At 38.3% G+C, this 18,214-nt stretch overlaps 1 protein-coding gene across 20 annotated transcripts in view; it reads right to left on the bottom strand.

The window, feature by feature from the left end:
* ep300b (EP300 lysine acetyltransferase b) overlaps positions 1-18,214 on the bottom strand; it is a 46,638-nt gene that overhangs the window by 14,139 nt on the left and 14,285 nt on the right. For 6 of the 20 annotated variants that reach the window (XM_079817095.1, XM_079817113.1, XM_079817106.1 and 3 more), the window contains exons 10-17: positions 16,239-16,407; positions 12,814-12,912; positions 12,629-12,717; positions 11,197-11,349; positions 9,547-10,005; positions 6,377-6,601; positions 5,463-5,622; positions 4,450-4,601 (exon numbers count right to left, since the gene is read on the bottom strand). In XM_079817095.1, the coding sequence (XP_079673221.1) occupies positions 4,450-4,601; positions 5,463-5,622; positions 6,377-6,601; positions 9,547-10,005; positions 11,197-11,349; positions 12,629-12,717; positions 12,814-12,912; positions 16,239-16,407 (1,506 nt within the window). The remainder of the gene's footprint in view (positions 1-4,449; positions 4,602-5,462; positions 5,623-6,376; positions 6,602-9,546; positions 10,006-11,196; positions 11,350-12,628; positions 12,718-12,813; positions 12,913-16,238; positions 16,408-18,214) is intronic. The other 14 variants (XM_079817114.1, XM_079817098.1, XM_079817099.1 and 11 more) reach the window with 6 other exon arrangements.

Below are 18,214 nucleotides of genomic sequence, written 5' to 3'. Positions count from 1 at the left end.
AGATTTTTGCACCGTCTATATTTTCATGACAATTAAATTGGCTTTATTAAAATGAAAATTAACCTCCTCCAGTAGTAATGATATATTACTTGAATTATAATAAATGTATTATTTAAAAAAAATTATGATAAAATATTTCCTAATAGAGATTTTAAAAAATGAAGACCGATCATGTGTGCTTAATTGTCACAATAAAGCTATCTATCTATCTATCTATCTATCTATCTATCTATCTATCTATCTATCTATCTATCTATCTATCTATCTATCTATCTATCTATCTATCTATCTATCTATCTATCTATCTATCTATCTATCTATCTATCTATCTATCTATCTATCTATCTATCTATTATCTATCTATCTATCTATCTATCTATCTATCTATCTATCTATCTATCTATCTGTGTCCTAAAAATAAACTTTATTTACTTTATGCTAAATATAATTTATTTATTTAAAAAAAAAATGATATTGGGGTAAAATATGATCCAGGCATTTCTTCATGAGATTCACCCCGTAACCGTAAATTATTGCTCTGTCATTTTTAGCTTTAAGAAAACATTTACTAATTTTAAATCCAGGTTTGGTGGGTTCATTTCACATCTGGAGGACAGCCTGGATGCAAAATGAATCCATTTGGCCAAATCAACAGGCTTTCTAGGGTGATGTTGGTAGGGTTAGCGTTTAGGGTACAGTAAGCTGAGGTGAGTACAAGCGGGGTGATATCTTCACAGACACATTAAATTACATCAGCGCAGCTATGAGCGTTTACACCACAAAGCACAGCTGGACTCCCTTCTTTACAGTCCAACAGCACAAATCATCAAAGACAGTAAAAATACATTCCTTCAGGTGTCGACCCCATAGTACTCAGGTTGTGTGCCACAGAGAGTCAATGATTTTTTTTTTACAACTTGAGTTACAGCAATTTATTTTGAGGTTTTGGTTCACATCAAAAGATCTCTACAGGGTTCCTATAACCAGCAGCAGCATCTGACAGTGATGCAATACTATTCTAAAATCTATTAAAATATTACAAAGTACAGTGTTTACAATAGTCACCTGATCTATGCCCACACAACCATACGAGTCCTTTAAACAGATGCGATGGGGACGACACCAATGACAGGACAAACTGAGGTGTTTCAAGCAAACGTACATGAACAAACACTGATCTGAGACCAGTGGTGAGAGTGAATAAAACCAGAATCAGATGGTAAGAATCATTATAAGCACTCTGAAGTCTGAGTTATTTTATCTTCAGGATTTCCACCCCTTTTGACCAATAAATGTAAATTCACTTTTAGTTTTTCAGTGCTATCAATAAATTACACTGCACCTTTTTATCCCAAAATGAACCCTCTGGCCATCCAAAGCAGGGGTCTGTTCTTCGTACATCGCTAACTCAGTTAGCTGGATTTGATTATTGACGATTTTGCATAATCTTGGATTGTTTGGTTATTCGACGCTTATCCAGGACTTGCTGTCCTAGCAACAGGTCTGTAAGCTCAAACCTGCCCGCGAGCAGGCTTATTTCATGTAAACAGGATTAGATTGCATCTTTTTAAGTGCCGTAGATACTTAAAATCTGTCCCAGCCACTGCTACTTTATTACAAGAGTTCCTTCCTGAACCAGGGGCAATAATAATTTTAAATAATAATATAACATTTTTTTGAAAATAATATTAAATGTTGCCAGTTTTACTGATTGAGAGATTTACTTGTGATGGAATAATTACTTTATAGTTTTATTGGAGTTTTACACACATGCTGTACAGTTAATCTGAGCCGTGCATTCATTTGAGTGATGACGTATATTTTGGGAGTGGCTTGATGCAGAGCAGGAGATGCAGATAACTTGATCTTGACCATTAAGAAACTTTAATTAATGCCGTACGTAACAAATCTAGTTCAAAGATAAAATTTAATTATTTTTCTAATTAGAAATAAAAATGTAAACCCTGTACAAATACTAGTAGAAATCATGAATATAAATGATTGGGAATCATAAGGACAAAAAAAATAATACAGTTCACATTTCATTTATATATTATAACTTTTATATCGCTTTGGTCGCTTGGCGGTTTCCGTATAAAAGGCCCAAAAATTCGTCATGTGTCTTTTTTAATTATATGATGTCATTACTTTGCTGTCTTACCGCCAGCCAATCGCTGCATTGCTGATCGTGGTTTCGAGTATCGATGCATCTGCCCTCTTCAGGTAACACGAGAACACGCAGTAATCTCAGACAACTTAATCCAGATATTTTAATCAGATCTGCAAATCCGTTTGAAGAACAAAATGAGCCAGAGATCCGTTATTTCGATTAGAATATCTGGCATCTGTCAAATCATCTCAAATGTATTAAACAAGGTACGACGAACAGACCCCAGGGTCGCTTTACGACATTTGGTGGCAGAGGTGGGATGGCTACCCGATACATGGCGCATTTATGTACAACTCTCTTTGTCTGTAATGTTTGCTTATCATACCTTAAATGGGGCCAGTGCATCATTTAATTAAAATCACTGCTAAAGCAAAATAACCAGAATAGCAGCAAAGTCATTTTCAGTCAACTGATCCCATTATCCAACACATGACAATAATAATTTGTGGCTATTTAACATAAATTAAAGCCAATTGTATTTTGCTTTAATGTGTTGCATTGATCAATCAGTACAGTTTAATCTGCTATACTGGTTATAGCTAAAAAAACATGGCCATAACTCTGGGGATTGATGGTAAACTTAGCATGAGGCTTTTTATGTGGCAAAATAAAACAAATATGATGAATTAAAGCTCAGGTACAATAATGAATTACATGGAGTTTAAGCAGATGACAGCAAAAACTATACTAAACAAAGAAAGACAATAAGGCCAGCACAGGCTTTGAGATCATTCAGAGCGGTTTCATTTTGTTGATGCCAAACAACCAGCAAGATTTATTGTCAACTGAAGATTCAAAACTGAATAGTTAAAAGTGGCAGTTAATTTACATAATTTCAGTATATCTACATAACATTCCTCAGTTTAAGTAAATTGTGTAAATAAAACAAATATTTAAAATCTTAAGTCTGTAATCTTTGTAGCATTAACATTACCATTGGATTAAAACAAAATAACTGTTTTGTTTAACCTGTCTGCCACTGGTTGACAAAAAAAAAGAAAGAAAAAAAAATGACAAAATATTAATAATCCCACCCCAAAGTTGTGGTGTTGGGCTGGTCAAAAACTGGTTTATGTCATCTCAGCATATTATTCTAAAATTTTAATGTGAATTACAAACATAAGCTTTAAGGTTTTAAATTTTCCTGGGGCCTGTTGCACCAGCAGTAAGTTACAACTTAGCGTAGTTTTGACGTAAATGGGCACTAAGTTAAAACTTACACACTACTAAATATTTTTGCGTTGCATCATTAAACTTAGTTGAAGCATAACTCCACGTATAGACAAAATATTTACGGAAGCCTCCAATCAGGAGTAATGGTTGGAATAATATAGCAGACTGACTGATCTGCATCAATAAGCTCTTGTTTTAAACGACAGACTTCAATTCTTTAGATATATATGATGACCCTGACATTTACACTTGCTTACATTTTAAGAGAGAAAACATTACGTGAAAAGATTACTTTGTTAGTGGCTCTTCAACACGAATCCGTCCAAAACAGTGCATCTGTCTCATTGGTTTGTGTATTGCATGTCAAATAAATGTCATTTCTTTTTCTTTTTATCAGTATTTATTTATTGATCCTTATTCATTTTGTTTCAAATACAGTTTCTAAATGTTATTTACATATAAAACATTTATTATGTTCATGATTAAGTATATTTAGTGGAAAGTTATTTTTACTGTTAGTTATTGAGGAAAAAGTATTTAAAATGAAGTATAAACTGAAATACAGGGCATTTCGACAACTTCTGTTCACATATTTGACGGCTATTATTGGATCATTGAGGGTAAACGTCATTTGCGACTATGCATTACTTTACGGAGAGCTTACGATCTACTAGCTACGTTCTGCCTCAAGACCACATGGTGCAACCGAAAAAAGTCCACAGTTAGTTACAAACTAGCTAGTAGTTACTAAGCCTCTAGTGTGGACTTCACATTCAAACTTAATAAAGAACTTACGAACGACTGGTGCAACCCTACCCTGATGTGCATCGTGTGTCTTACACAATTTTCGGTCTTTTTTACGGGAGGAAGATACATTGACAGCAAGAAAAGATGTTCAAAGTCTGTGCTGCCTTATTTTCACTCTTCTTTTCTGACAGAAACGCTACAGAAGCAAGCTTGCAACGTCTCTCTCACATCCACACACAAAACACACAAAAGTAGGTAGAAGAGGAAGAAAGGGGGTAAAGGTAAAAAACAGTAATGAGACTAGAACTGAAAAGTGCTAGGTTGTTTGTAGCATAATGCGTGCCAGCGCAGGCCCTTACCAGGTTAGTTTTGTTACTAGTTCGAATACGTACGGGTATTCCCAGTAACTGGGGGTCCACCGGCTGCCGGAAGGGCAGCGACTCTGGGTCTTGTCTGTACAGAGCTTCCAGAGTGGGCATTAAAGCCTGGCGGAGCTCGTCAGGCTTAAAGACTGATGGAGAGGAAGGAAATGAAGGAAGCAGCAAAGTCAGGAATCAGGTACATATTCATATACAAATCATAAGTACTGATTTCAAAGCAGTGTTTGACCTTCATATTAAACTGCGGAAAGGAATATGAACAAGCACCTGCTGATTCTAGAACAGAATTAGTAGATTTCATGCAATGATGTTTTTTCCCTAGCTTTAACACCATATAAAATGAATTACAATAGCAATTCTTGCATGTTGTTTTTCTTTTTTGTAAGATGCTTTAGTTAATGAGCTTATGCAAATTATATAAGAACGTCTGTAGGATCCTTAAAGGTGAAGCATATGATTTCAGTGCCACACCAAACAGAATTAAACAAAAAATAGCCCCCTGTATAACAGGTATTCAAGAAACAGAAAGACCCACCCCAAACTCACACCATAGAGGGCAACAGGGCCCGTCCGCTTTTTAGAGGCCTTGGATCCAGACGTATTTTTCCCATAGGGATTTGTTTGAGAGATATAAGCAATGAACCAAACTAACCAGCTATCACAACATAACACACACTTTGATTTAAAGGGAAAAAAATTATTTAGACAAAAATATGGTTTTAATGAACTATAATCCCATGAAGCATTGTGAACAACAATCAAACTTAAACTATTGATTTGAAAATTACATATGCACATATACATAAATGGCAATGCTTTGAAAGCCCCTTGTTTACAGTCTACCTACCTAAATATATTTTTCTCACCACATTATACTTGCAAAGCTATTTTAACATTGAAAAAACATCACCTTTAAGAATGAAAAATTTACCCTAAAACAAAAGTATGTTGTATAATATGTATCTACGAATGTGTAGACGTGTTTGTTTTACCTTTCTTCTTGCTTTGTGTGTTTGCGGGAGTGCTGTTCGTTCCCGCAGTCTCTTCCTCTTTGGGTTCAGTTTTAACCTCCGGCTTCTTGTCCTCAGCTGTCGACCCAGTCGATGTTTCCATTGGTTCTGTCTTGCATTCGTCACCTGCAGGCTCCTCTTTCTTTATGTAGCAGACCAATCAAAATAAGGTTAGGGAAGGATCAGTCATCTAAATGTCTCAGCCCGTTTACACCTGGTATTAAGATGCGTTTTGGTCGATCGGATTACAAGTAGACGAGTGAGACATTCCTGTTTACACCTGGTGGTTTAATCCGTCTCTTTTGTCCACTTTCAACCACTTCTGTCCTGATTTCTTCGAGGGGAGGGTCTATGGGTGGGTAAATGTATGGTCTTTTTCAGATCTTTCGATCTAATGGGCAAAATAAGCTCGCGCAGTGTACATATGAACATACCGAGACAACAAAAAAACATACATAGAGCATCAGCTTTCGTTTCTGCTCTGACAGAAGCAAGATCACGCTGAACGCTGTGATTACGTGTCACAAATCAGGAATGGTGAGGGAACATTGTGCTTGGTATGTTTTTCGTCTTCAAACCAAGCTTTGGTCTCCAGTTGACAAAGTTTAAATCCCATCTGGCTTGCACGCTTCCCGTATGTTTACGCATCAGGTCAGTAGGTGGTCTTTTGGGGCTGTTCGAACACATTCGATCACATGAGCGTCTGCACCACGAAAGCAGTCCGGTCAAATGCGTTTTCGACTACCTCTGGAAGTGGACAAGCTCAAAACGTTTTAGACACTGTTTACACCTGTATTTAGCATCATCCACTTGTGATCAAATCGACCAAAACACAGTTTAAATCTAACAAATGTAAATGTGTATTCTTGTTTTAGTGACACTTTATTCCTGCTCACCTCTGGTTTCTCCTCCTTCTTAATCTCAGTCTGCATGGCAGCCATTTTCCCTGAGGCCTTATCCTCCGTCTCATTCTCATCCTCTTCTTCCTGCTTGACCTCACTTTTGGGGTCGAGTGCGGCGGTGGGCTCGGATGATGTCAGTTGCGAGCTGGGGTCTGCGCTGCTGACCGATGCAGGAGTTGAGGCCTGACCGTCCGCAGTCACAGACGACTTCTGAGATAGCTGAGGGTGGGAACAAAAGAAAGGAGCAGAGTAAGAGCAAATAGCCAAATAAGAAACAAGTCAGGAGGAAAGAGAGAACAGTCATGTTAAACAAAAGTCAGTAGGAACAGCAAATAAAAAAAGAACGGCTTCACCACTGTTAACCCTACAAGTGTTTTGTTGAATACATTATACCGTCATCAGCTAAAATGCATGTGACTTTACTTCCTTAAGTGGCAGCTTTCACATTAACAATTTTTCATGTGAACCCTGCTGTTTCGAACTAAACTTCAGTGTGAAAACCCCCTAAGAGAGAACATTAAATGACAAATAAAAGAAGGATGCTGTACTGCTGAATAAAAGGGAACAGACAGACACATAAGAGACACTACAGCTCAAAGTATACTTTGGCCATCTGCGTTTCACTATGGTCCACGTGGCTTAAATTTTCATCATCAGAAGGAGCTGTGGACGTCCACACGAAGCCCAATTTTTGGGTGCATCTGAAATCGCATACTTCCCTACTATATAGTAGGCAAAAAACTATATGTAACAAAAGTAGTATCCAAATTAAAAGTACTCATAAAAGAGTATACAAAAAAAAACCCGGATGACCTGCTTCTTCTGGCGAGATTCTGAAGTGTGCATACGATGGAGGGAGAGGCCACGGGAGAGGATTTGTGAATGACAGAAGCTCCGGCTTGATGTGAACTGGCCTTAACCTTTATCTCTTAAAATGTAATCAAATTAAATTTGAAGAAGTACATTCTACTGTACAACAGTAATACATGCCAAGAACCTTTGTTTTGCTGAGATGTAGTGAAGACTTTTAAGTTTCATTGTGTATCTGATAGGGCTGGGTATTGACACAAATTTCACAATTCGATTCGATTTCGATTCACAGGCTTTCAAATCGATTCGATTCAATATCGATTACTTTAACTATATATCAGGTACAATACATGGCCAATTTTCTCAAGGAAAACAAATCTCTGAACTAATGTTGTAAACTATGGGAGTCAGTTGTACTTCATTAGCCTACTAATATTGAAGGTAAAAAAATTAACTGATTTGTATACAAACACTTAAATTACAAGTTTTGTATAAGTTTTTTTTATAAAATAATAATAAAGTTATAATATTAACTTTACAATTACATAATCATATTTATACCCAACTTAGTTTTTTGAAATATAAACATTTGGCTGTCATAAAAACTTGCCATATTTATTCATAGGCTACATACATGCATTAAATTGAAGAACATTAAAAATGACAATGAATATGTAATGTGATGCATATAATTATCAAAATGCTCCTCTCTAGAGTTATTTTTTCTAGCTGATTAAAGCTTACTAACGAGTTTATGGACACTGGATATGGTTTTTCTGGGGTAAATGTGATGTTACATGATTGTTTACTTATTAGCCATTTTACTTACGTCTTTCTGCGGTTGAAACTTGAGCTATTCCATGTGACATGATACGGATTTCAGTAAGTTATCCTGTATCTTTTAACACACTTTCAGATGCTTATTCATGTTTACTTCGCACTGTAACTGGTATTAAGGCGGAAGAGATGATCTGGGGCCAGTTGCATAAACTAAGCCATTATGTAAAGACTGTGTCTTAAGATCTAATATGAGCCACTAGCAGTTAGGCAAGTGGCATTCAGTCTTACTTTTCGTATTAAATTAGGCCAGTCTATGTTTTTATGTAACTGATTAAAAAAAATTATGAACAGTCTTAAAGAAAAAAAATGTATGTCTAACTTGTAAGACTAGTCTTAAAGGTCCCATGTCATGAAAATTTCATTTTTTGAGGTTTTTTAACATTAATATGAGTTCCCCTAGCCTGTATATGGTCCCCAAGTGGCTAGAATTTTTGATGGGTGTAAACCGAGTTCTGGCTGTCTTTCTCTGCCTTTGAGAATATGACAGCTCAGACGAGCTGATCTGGAATTTTCCTGTTATGACATCATACCAGGAAAGGTTACCTCCCCTTCCTCTGCTTTGCCCGCCCAGAGAATGTGGAGAAAATGCGTGCAGTGCCTCGCTAAGCCACGCCCCCTCTGCAACATAATATAACACTCATTTCAAATGCAAAGATGCCAGCCAATAACAACAGTGGGCGTTTTCACTGAAGTCTCACAGCAGACACGCCCCTTGAAACAGGGCATTCAGCCAGAGATGTAATAACAGTATAGAAAAAAATGCCTTTTATTTCTAAATTATGACATGTGACATCTGCACTGCGGCAGAGTGATCTCGCGTCTCAGCGCCAAAACGGTATTTATGCTTTTGAAATCTGAGACTTTGTTTTATATCAATAGTAATAAAGCACAAAGATTATAGCGATTTATTGGATGGGAGGTGCGCTACAATGTTTTTCATTCATTAACTGAAAACAGGATGACTAATCGATTCTTGGGATTTAAAAATCGATATTGTTTTGTAAAAGTGAGAATCGATTAAAATCGAGAAATCGATATTTTTTACCCAGCCCTAGTATCTGATGATGAATTTTAAGTGGACTGTCCTCATATAGCGAGACGGCAGATGTTGAAAACACAGTGTCGCGTACGCTTGAGTAAGTGCGTAGCAGTTGAAACTACGCCATTCATTCACACAGAGACACGCAGAACATGCAGACTTTATATGTCAATAGCAGTCTTTTTGCGGTTTAATATTCACACACACCATCCATATCGCAATTTGATATTTGTACAGCCATTTATTTGATCCATTCATCCAAATTTGGCAAATTCCGTGGCATTCCATGTTATATAGTACATAAAATTTTTTAAGAGTGGATTCTACAATTTTGTCAGCATTAATCGCAGAAATCATAGGGCCCTAAATTCGATAATCGGAAGCTCTTCAGTGACATTTAAGTCAACTTATGAGAAGATGTGAGGATACAAGCAAAAACACCCTAAGCAAACACATTCTCTATTGTGATACTCACAGGAGTGCGTGGGTGTGCACAAAGCCCGTGGGCATTCTGGGAAGGCACAGATGATGCTAGCCCTGTTTGGGGGCCTCCGGCGGCTCCGCCCCCATGTGACTGCTGCTGTAGCTGACTGCCTTTTTCTGAGCCCACTCCCTGTGACATCGAGGGCAGCTGCATTGCAGGTGGGGCCATAGTGGTTGCAGAAGTGGGGGTGTGGGGCTGGGGCGTCTGGTTACCCGGCAACTGCGGGGGCGTTTGGTGCGGGGCAGGGGTAGGGGTGAGGCTGCGTGCGGGAGAAGGGGAGTTTTGGCGTAAGGGAGGACAGTGCGTGTGCAATCCGGGCTGTGGAGCAGGTTGGGGGAGGTTGGACGGAGGCCCTTGAGGGCCAACAGCGGCTCCAGAGCCTGAGACTGCAGATTGAGTTTGAGCTACTGGACTACTGACTCCCTGCGACGGTGGAGTGGGCATCTGATTCTGAGAGAGGAAAAAGACAACAAACAAAATTGAGAGTTAACTGGGTGGTATTACCATGATTCTAGGGCAGGGCGACGCATTTAATATTTACGACATATTCCTGATAGTTTTGTTGGTGATAACACTATATTCACCAATCAATTCTTTCAAACCATCGATTTCAATGGATCTGTTCAAAAACTTATTCAGTAATTCACCTCATGTTTTTAAATGTTTGTATGTGTATGTGTGTACTATGCATTTTGGTACATATAAATAAATATGGACAAATGACTAAGTTTCTGCAGTGAAGACGTATCAGTGAAAAACATGCTGTTTTTCTAACTAGCTAGTTTTTGCATTAAATATTTTCAATCTATTTAGCAACAATGGCTGATTGGTTCAAACTATTTTGTTGAATATATTATATGAATAGTTAGAATTGCTAAAATTCTCTTATGCTCACCAAGGCTGCATCTATTAGATTAAAAACACATGTTAAATACTATTAATATTGAAAATAGCTGCTTAACATTTTTTTGCAAACTGTGATTTTTTCAGGATTCTTTGATGAACAAAATAATATATTTGAAATAGAAATCTTTTGTAACATTATCAATGTCTTTACTGTCACTTTTTATCAATTGTATCATGCGTCCTTGCTAAATAATAGTGTATAAACTCTTTTTTTTTTACGATGTAAATGGTGGGCTACAGAATCCATCCTTATTTACATTCAAACATTAAGTCCAGGCCTTTATTAACCCCCAGGTCCAGTATGGATTACTTTTATAAATCTAAGGTACCATTCTCTGCCATTATAAAGCTTGGAAGACCCAGGATATATTTTAATATAACTCTGATCGTGTTTGGCTGTAAAAAGAAAGTCTTTTTCTTAAATAAACTATGGGTTAATTTTTGTTTTTGGGTGAACTATCCCTTTAAGTAACACACACAAAAGAGGTTTCAATGAGGCAATTCTAACTTATGTTCTCAAGTTAACTCAAGTTATGCTTATATCTATAAAAAAGAAATTTTTCTTAAAATTGAGTATGTTAGTTAATTTATATTGTCTTTAACAGTTTTTCTGTTATAATCTCTTGTGAAACACTATTATAACCACCAAAAGACAAATCATATTAGAGTATTCGATGCATTAGAGACATGAAACTGTACTGAGTAATATGGTATGAATGTGCTTTAATAGCTGACCTGTGGTATGGCTCCCTGCCCTGTGGATTGGTTCAGGCCAACCACACCCTGGCCCAGTCCGGCACCCGTGCCTGGAAACTGGTTCTGCATGTACTGGTTTTGTAACTGGGGTACGTTGGGTTGAGCCATTCGAGGTGTTCCCTGCATACCCATCTAAAAATACACGAAGACACCAAATAAACACTTAGGGCATTTTTACACTGGCGGTTTAGTTCGGAATGGGACAGGGTTCGCATGAAAAAATCACTAATGTGAAAGCTTTCGTGCGGACCAGGGAGCTCACTGAGGTACCGAACCCAGGACTACCTTGAGGAGGTTGTCTGAGTTTGGTTGCACTTGAACTGTGCTGTGTTTCGCGTGACCGTGAAAGCAACATGGACCTGGGTGCGCACTTGTTCAGGAAGGAAAGGTAACCTGCGTATGCTTTTTAGCCGATGACGATGTCTTCAATAAAACACATTTAAGGGATGAAAGTGTTGATGATTTACCTTGAATACGAGCGAGAGTGAGCATTCTTTTTTGCATTCGGTCTTATTTACACTGTTAAAGAGTTGGATTCTCATGCTAAACATGGCAACAATTTTAAAAAATTTGTTGGACGTATGATAGTATTTCTGTGCCAAATACACTCCTTCCGGATTCGAATACGTTTCGGAAAGTTTTTTCAAGTATGGGCCTGTGTGAGGTCATAATAGGCAGAATTGCTTGTATGGGCACTTCTCCCAGATGAGCGCATGCGGAGAGCGCACATCAACAAGCTTCGTTTCGGGTTACAGAAACCGTTGGCAGCGCTGGCACCACGAAATCAACAATGTCACTAAAGAAGTGTTTTCTGGTTGTGAGGGAAAGATAACCTTGTTCAGCTTCCCAAATAACCCAGCGTTAAACAGTGGATGCAGTTTGTTTTTCCGGAGCAGCAACAGAGTTCTGCAAGTGTGTTCATTTGTTCCCTGTCACAAGTCGAAACTGCATCAAATGTCGGTGTTTTGTTGGTAATAGGCGCGTAAGTGCAAATTAATGTAAACAACATGAACGTATATTGAATAAAAAGTTATCCAGGGAGGGATAATGCCAAGAACACATTGGGCATGTGTGTGTGCACTCTCTTTAGACCTCCACGAGTTCGGCTGTTTTCGGAAAAAAATAGGTAAAGCGTATCGGTCTTTTATAAATATGATAAAACTAAAGACTCTGAGATATGAAGGATCTAATACTACTCTATAGGTACTCAAGATTAACATGAGATTGGCTGAAACTGTGTGTTACCCCCCCTTTAATAAAAAACACAATATTGACCGCGGTCTGTTTCTGTCATCAATTACTCGCTCTCAAATTGTTCCAAACCTTGCAGCAAAGTGAGCAAACGTGCCGAGTGTAAAAATGCCCTTAAAGTTAAATCAGTCATCCACCTTCAAGTCACAAGTGAGTTTACCTGATTGAGGTTGGCTCCCATCGGCAGGGTCGGCGTTGCCCTTTGACCCATTGGCTGCTGCATCCCGGCCTGGGAAAACTGATTCATACCTGCACGGGAGAGCGAGAATGAAAGTTACACAAAAAAAAACCACAAAAATTTAAATAAAATATGGATTTATTTAAAAAAGTTCTTCAACTACAGACCATTTAGTGAGTGTGCCATACCGGCAGGATTCTGCATGCGGTTGGCCATCTGATTTGGTCCAGTGGCTTGAACTAAGGATGGATCTGAATGGGGACCATCTAGGAGAGACCAGAACATCCATTGGAACCACTCCACGTAATCAAAAACAAACCTCAGTATGTGATTTGTGGGAAAAACTGACAATGTGATATTTGCTTTTACTGCGACATATATTGCGAGACGAAGACATACAGGAATGTTCACCAGATGACTTTCGAAAGAATGAAGAATGAGTGTGGTGATTTTTTTCAGTGAGAGCCAATTAAATATAATATTAAAGCTGGAAAATTCTTTAAGGCCGTTCACACCAAGGACGATAAGTAACGAAAACTAAAATCATTCTTAATATAAAATAATACTAGAGTCTACACCACAACTATAATGGCACAGAGAAATTATATTTCTTTATGATTATAATTTAAAGCGGCAGACAACAAAACTGCAGCGTGCGCTTATAATAAACATAACAACATTGTGTGTTGGTGTAGATGCTAATATAGTTATCGTTATTGGTGTGAATTAGCCTTTACTCCTAAAGAATTTGGAGAGTGTGAACATCCTTTCAGGGCTGAACGATTTTGAATTATAATTGATTAAATTAGGCTTGGGTTTACTCTTTACAAAAATCTCTCCACTTTATACAAATATACACTCACCTAAAGGATTATTAGGAACACCATACTAATACTGTGTTTGACCCCCTTTCGCCTTCAGAACTGCCCTAATTCTACGTTGCATTGATTCACCAAGGTGCTGAAAGCATTCTTTAGAAATGTTGGCCCATATTGATAGGATAGTATCTTGCAGTTGATGGAGATTTGTGGGATGCACATCCAGGGCACGAAGCTCCCGTTCCACCACATCCAAAAAATGCTCTATTGGGTTGAGATCTGGAGATTGTGGGGGCCATATTAGTACAGTGAACTCATTGTCATGTTCAAGAAACCAATTTGAAATGATTCGAGCTTTGTGACATGGTGCATTATCCTGCTGGAAGTAGCCATCAGAGGATGGGTCCATGGTGGATATAAAGGGATGGACATGGTCAGAAACAATGCTCAGGTAGGCCGTGGCATTTAAACTATGCCCAATTGGCACTAAGGGGCCTAAAGTGTGCCAAGAAAACATCCCCCACACCATTACACCACCACCACCAGCCTGCACAGTGGTAACAAGGCATGATGGATCCATGTTCTCATTCTGTTTACGCCAAATTCTGACTCTACCATCTGAATGTCTCAACAGAAATCGAGACTCATCAGACCAGGCAACATTTTTCCAGTCTTCAACTGTCCAATTTTGGTGAGCTCGTGCAAATTGTAGCCTCTTTTTCCTATTTGAAGTGGAGATGAGTGGTACCCGGTGGGGTCTTCTGCTGTTGTAGCCCATCCGCCTCAAGGTTGTGCGTGTTGTGGCTTCACAAATGCTTTGCTACATAACTCGGTTGTAACGAGTGGTTATTTCAGTCAAAGTTGCTCTTCTATTAGCTTGAATCAGTCGGCCCATTCTCCTCCGACCTCTAGCATCAACAAGGCATTTTCGCCCACAGGACTGCCGCATACAGAAATGGTTGTGCGTGAAAATCCCAGTAACTGAGCAGATTGTGAAATACTCAGACCGGCCCGTCTGGCACCAACAACCATGCCACGCTCAAAATTGCTTAAATCACCTTTCTTTCCCATTCTGACATTCAGTTTGGAGTTCAGGAGATTGTCTTGACCAGGACCACACCCCTAAATGCATTGAAGCAACTGCCATGTGATTGGTTGATTAGATAATTGCATTAATGAGAAATTGAACAGGTGTTCCTAATAATCCTTCAGATGAGTGTATGTCTCAAAACGGAAGAAAATGTTTTGTTTCATGCATTATGCTTTTATTTTGACAGGGAGCCGGCGTACATGAGGGGCTTTCTCACAGGAGGAACCTTTTCATAGTTCCTAGAGCTACAGACCCAGATTTTGCGGTGTTCGCACCTCAGGAACTAGGAAAGATTTTCGTTCTAGGAACTCCTTTTGGGGGAACTAATTTAGCTCCTACTTCAGAGTAGGGTCTAACCCAGCACAATAGGAACTACCAGTGACGCAAATGTACGCTGATTGGCCGAACGCACGCACCCGCCATTTAAAAAAAAGCTGTCTACACTAGTGTTCATTTCATCAGCTATTTTTTTATTTATTCTGAGTCCTGTATCAAATGTGCTTTTTAGTAGTCAACCATGTCCTGTTCAGTTTTAGTTAGCATTTTAGTCTAGTTTTCGTCATGCTCAAAATTATAATCACAACGAACAACGATCGGATTGTTGTCATTTGAGTCTTCGTCTCGTCTTAGTCATGGAAAAAAAAAAGGTAATCAAAGAATGTTGTCATATTTTCGTTATTCTACACGTAGATTATAGCCTTTATATTTACTCCAGACACTAACTCTACAAACATGAAAAAAAGATAGATAAACCTCTCAACCTTTATGCTAAAGAGAAAATCCAATGCGACTTTGAAGGGACCAAGCGAAAGCTCAGCTAGCGACATTGGACATCAACCACACTGCAAATGCTAATACCTTTTCATCTACTTCCTTTGTATAAAAGTTATATCTAATAACATTAGACAGGACAGTTAAAAAGATCGTAAACTAATGAAGACGGAGAATGCGAGAGCTATGCACTCAGGCTCTGGCGTTCTCAGCACCGTCAAAATAAAGGTCCACAGCGCCGTCAAAATAAAAGTCACAACAATGTATTTTTGTGCGACACTGTCTGCAACAATAACAAGTATTGAGGAGACTCAAGCTGTGCTGGTTTTGCTGGTTATATATGTATTGGTTTCCTAAATAGGTATTTAACAAAACAGCGGAAAAGAGACAAGCACTGATACTAAAGTGTATTCTGAAAGCTCGTAAAACTAGATTTAAAATGACAACGTATGTTTTCAGCCATTACGGACATTGACCGTGAGATGGCTCAGACGAACGCACGCCATCAGACAGAAAGAGCATGACTGATATAACGAACCTCGCAAAATACTTTTAAAAATGCCGGTTGAAATCCATTGCTGCGTCAGCTCAACCAAACAGCATGTTCAGCACCCAAGTCCCACACCCGAAAGTTCCTGAACTTTAAACAGTGCTACCTTGCAAGCAGGGACTTTCGGAGGGGGGAAAATTTACCCGGAACTTCATTTAGACCCTGGTTTCTACGGTCGAAACACACAGAGTACCACCCCAAAGTTCCTAGTTCCTGGGGAAAGTTCCTGCGCTGGAAACGTGGCTTAGGAAAGTGGCCCTAGAGGAACTTTTAGTTCTCGGGGAGCCACCCTGGTGGCTAGTTCCTAGAACTACCCGTTGCGAAAGCCCCTATGGATGTATGCAGGTGTGTATGTGTACGTACTGGGCAGCTGTGCCTGATTCATGCCAGCTGGTGCTTGAGGTAGAGCACTGTTGGGCATGCCAGGCTGAGCTGGCATCATACCCTGCTTCTGCAGTCTGGTTCTCCTCTTCTCCTCCAGCTCCTTCTGAATCTTATAAATCTTCTCCGCCAACAAGTGGTAATACTCCGCCTGGAAGAGAAAAACATTCATGAGGATAACCATTCTTACAATACATTTTAAAACATGTACAATGAACATCTTTTGCATGCACTTTTTGTGAAAGCAGAATAATTTATGGACGTATTTGTGCCTGGTTAGGATGTTTTTTTCAGTGTTCTGTCCAACACTAGACTGTGACATCTGTGTCATGGGTAAAAAGTGAAGAAACAAGTGATTCTGTCAATTCTAGGGCTGGGTATCGAGTTGAATACTTTTTAGGTACTGACCGAATTGCCTCGATACTATCGAGTAGGGCTAGGTATGGCCCAAAATAATTATCACAATATAATTTTCCATATCAGTCGATATCGATAATTAGAACGATAAATGTCAAATCTCTATTTCTTTAAAGTTTAAAAGGCATATTTTTGCTCCTGGGTGAAAGATGTAGAAAACAGACAGTTAATTGTGGTTTTAAACTATCCTTTATCGTCAAAACATGACAAACACTTCCCAAACAGGTGAACAATTTATCAAAGGATTGCTGAGGTTGATTTATTTAATACTAATAAAATCAATATTAATAGAGTAGAATATTATTAATATAAATAAAATAAATATCTTTAGTAAAATCTAGAACTGTAATGATTTAACATTTGGCTCTGCTGACTGCAAAAGCAAGGTTAAAGTGCTTTAAAGATAATGTTTGTCAATAAACAAAAAAATATTTCTGGTCAGCATGCCAAACCTTTAAATAAATGGCATTGACAATATAAATAAAATAAATAAATAATAGAAAAATCTTAACTGTGGTCAGCATTTTTTTTACTCTACACTCTATATATCAAGAATATAGTTATATATACTTATATATAATTTTGTAAGTAGTAAAACAATAAAAACGCAAACGGTTAATAATAAATAACCAAAGAAAAAAAAGATACAGATGTATTTTTCCGATGTTTTAGTGATTATAGTTTGGTAACGTTAGCTTGTTGTAAGTCATCCACTACTAACTAACAAGGTGATAAGCCTATGCGTGAACTGATGTTAGGCTAATTTAGATTTACCGCTGTGTTGGGCTCAATGCTATATGGAAGAACTTTGAAGAAGCAAGATAATTGAATAATTATATTACCGTGTGGTGAACCTATAAGCAGTGCACGTCACTGTTTTATGTCGGATTACAAATAGCCAAAATATCTCCAAACCACTGAAGTTGAGTGACCTTTCTTGTCAACAATATCTGTATCCTCCGAACTGGTCGTGAGCTCTGAATTTACTTCACTATCGCTCATTTTCCTAGCTCCACTCCACTCCAATCCTCCAAGCCTGTCAGCTACTGTGACTGTCAACAACACCGCATGCGGCACCCAGAAGCCTGGCCTGCAGCATTACGCATAGCGCGTAAGCATTATATAGAGTATTTATCGAACTGTTGTTATCGTTTTATCAGGGAAAATTATTTCGCGATAATTATCGTTATCGTTCAATCGCCCAGCCCTACTATCGAGTATCGTAAAAGGTCTTGCTGTTCGATACCAAATTTCGATACCAAAAATTATTGTCTCCTTGCTATTTTTACATTTATAAACATAAGGCTACTTTTGCCAGTGCTTTGCGGCAAGCTTTAAATGCGGTTGAGTGCGAGGCATACATTCCGCCCACCAGTGCCCTATATATGGGTCTTTGAGCCTGTAAAAAAAAAAAAAAAGGCAACAATTTTTTTTTTTTTTTTTAAGTTTACGGTTTTGTTTTTTTTAGGTAATGTAATCTTGTCAAAACAGAAAAATTATTTTGGTATCGAAAAAAGTAATGTTCAGGAACCAGTATCAAA

Source organism: Gobio gobio, assembly GCF_949357685.1.
Source record: "Gobio gobio genome assembly, chromosome: 1".
Classification (NCBI taxonomy): domain Eukaryota; kingdom Metazoa; phylum Chordata; class Actinopteri; order Cypriniformes; family Gobionidae; genus Gobio; species Gobio gobio.
The sequence above is the reverse complement of the archived record's forward strand: the minus strand, read 5'-3'. Positions and strand labels throughout refer to the sequence as shown.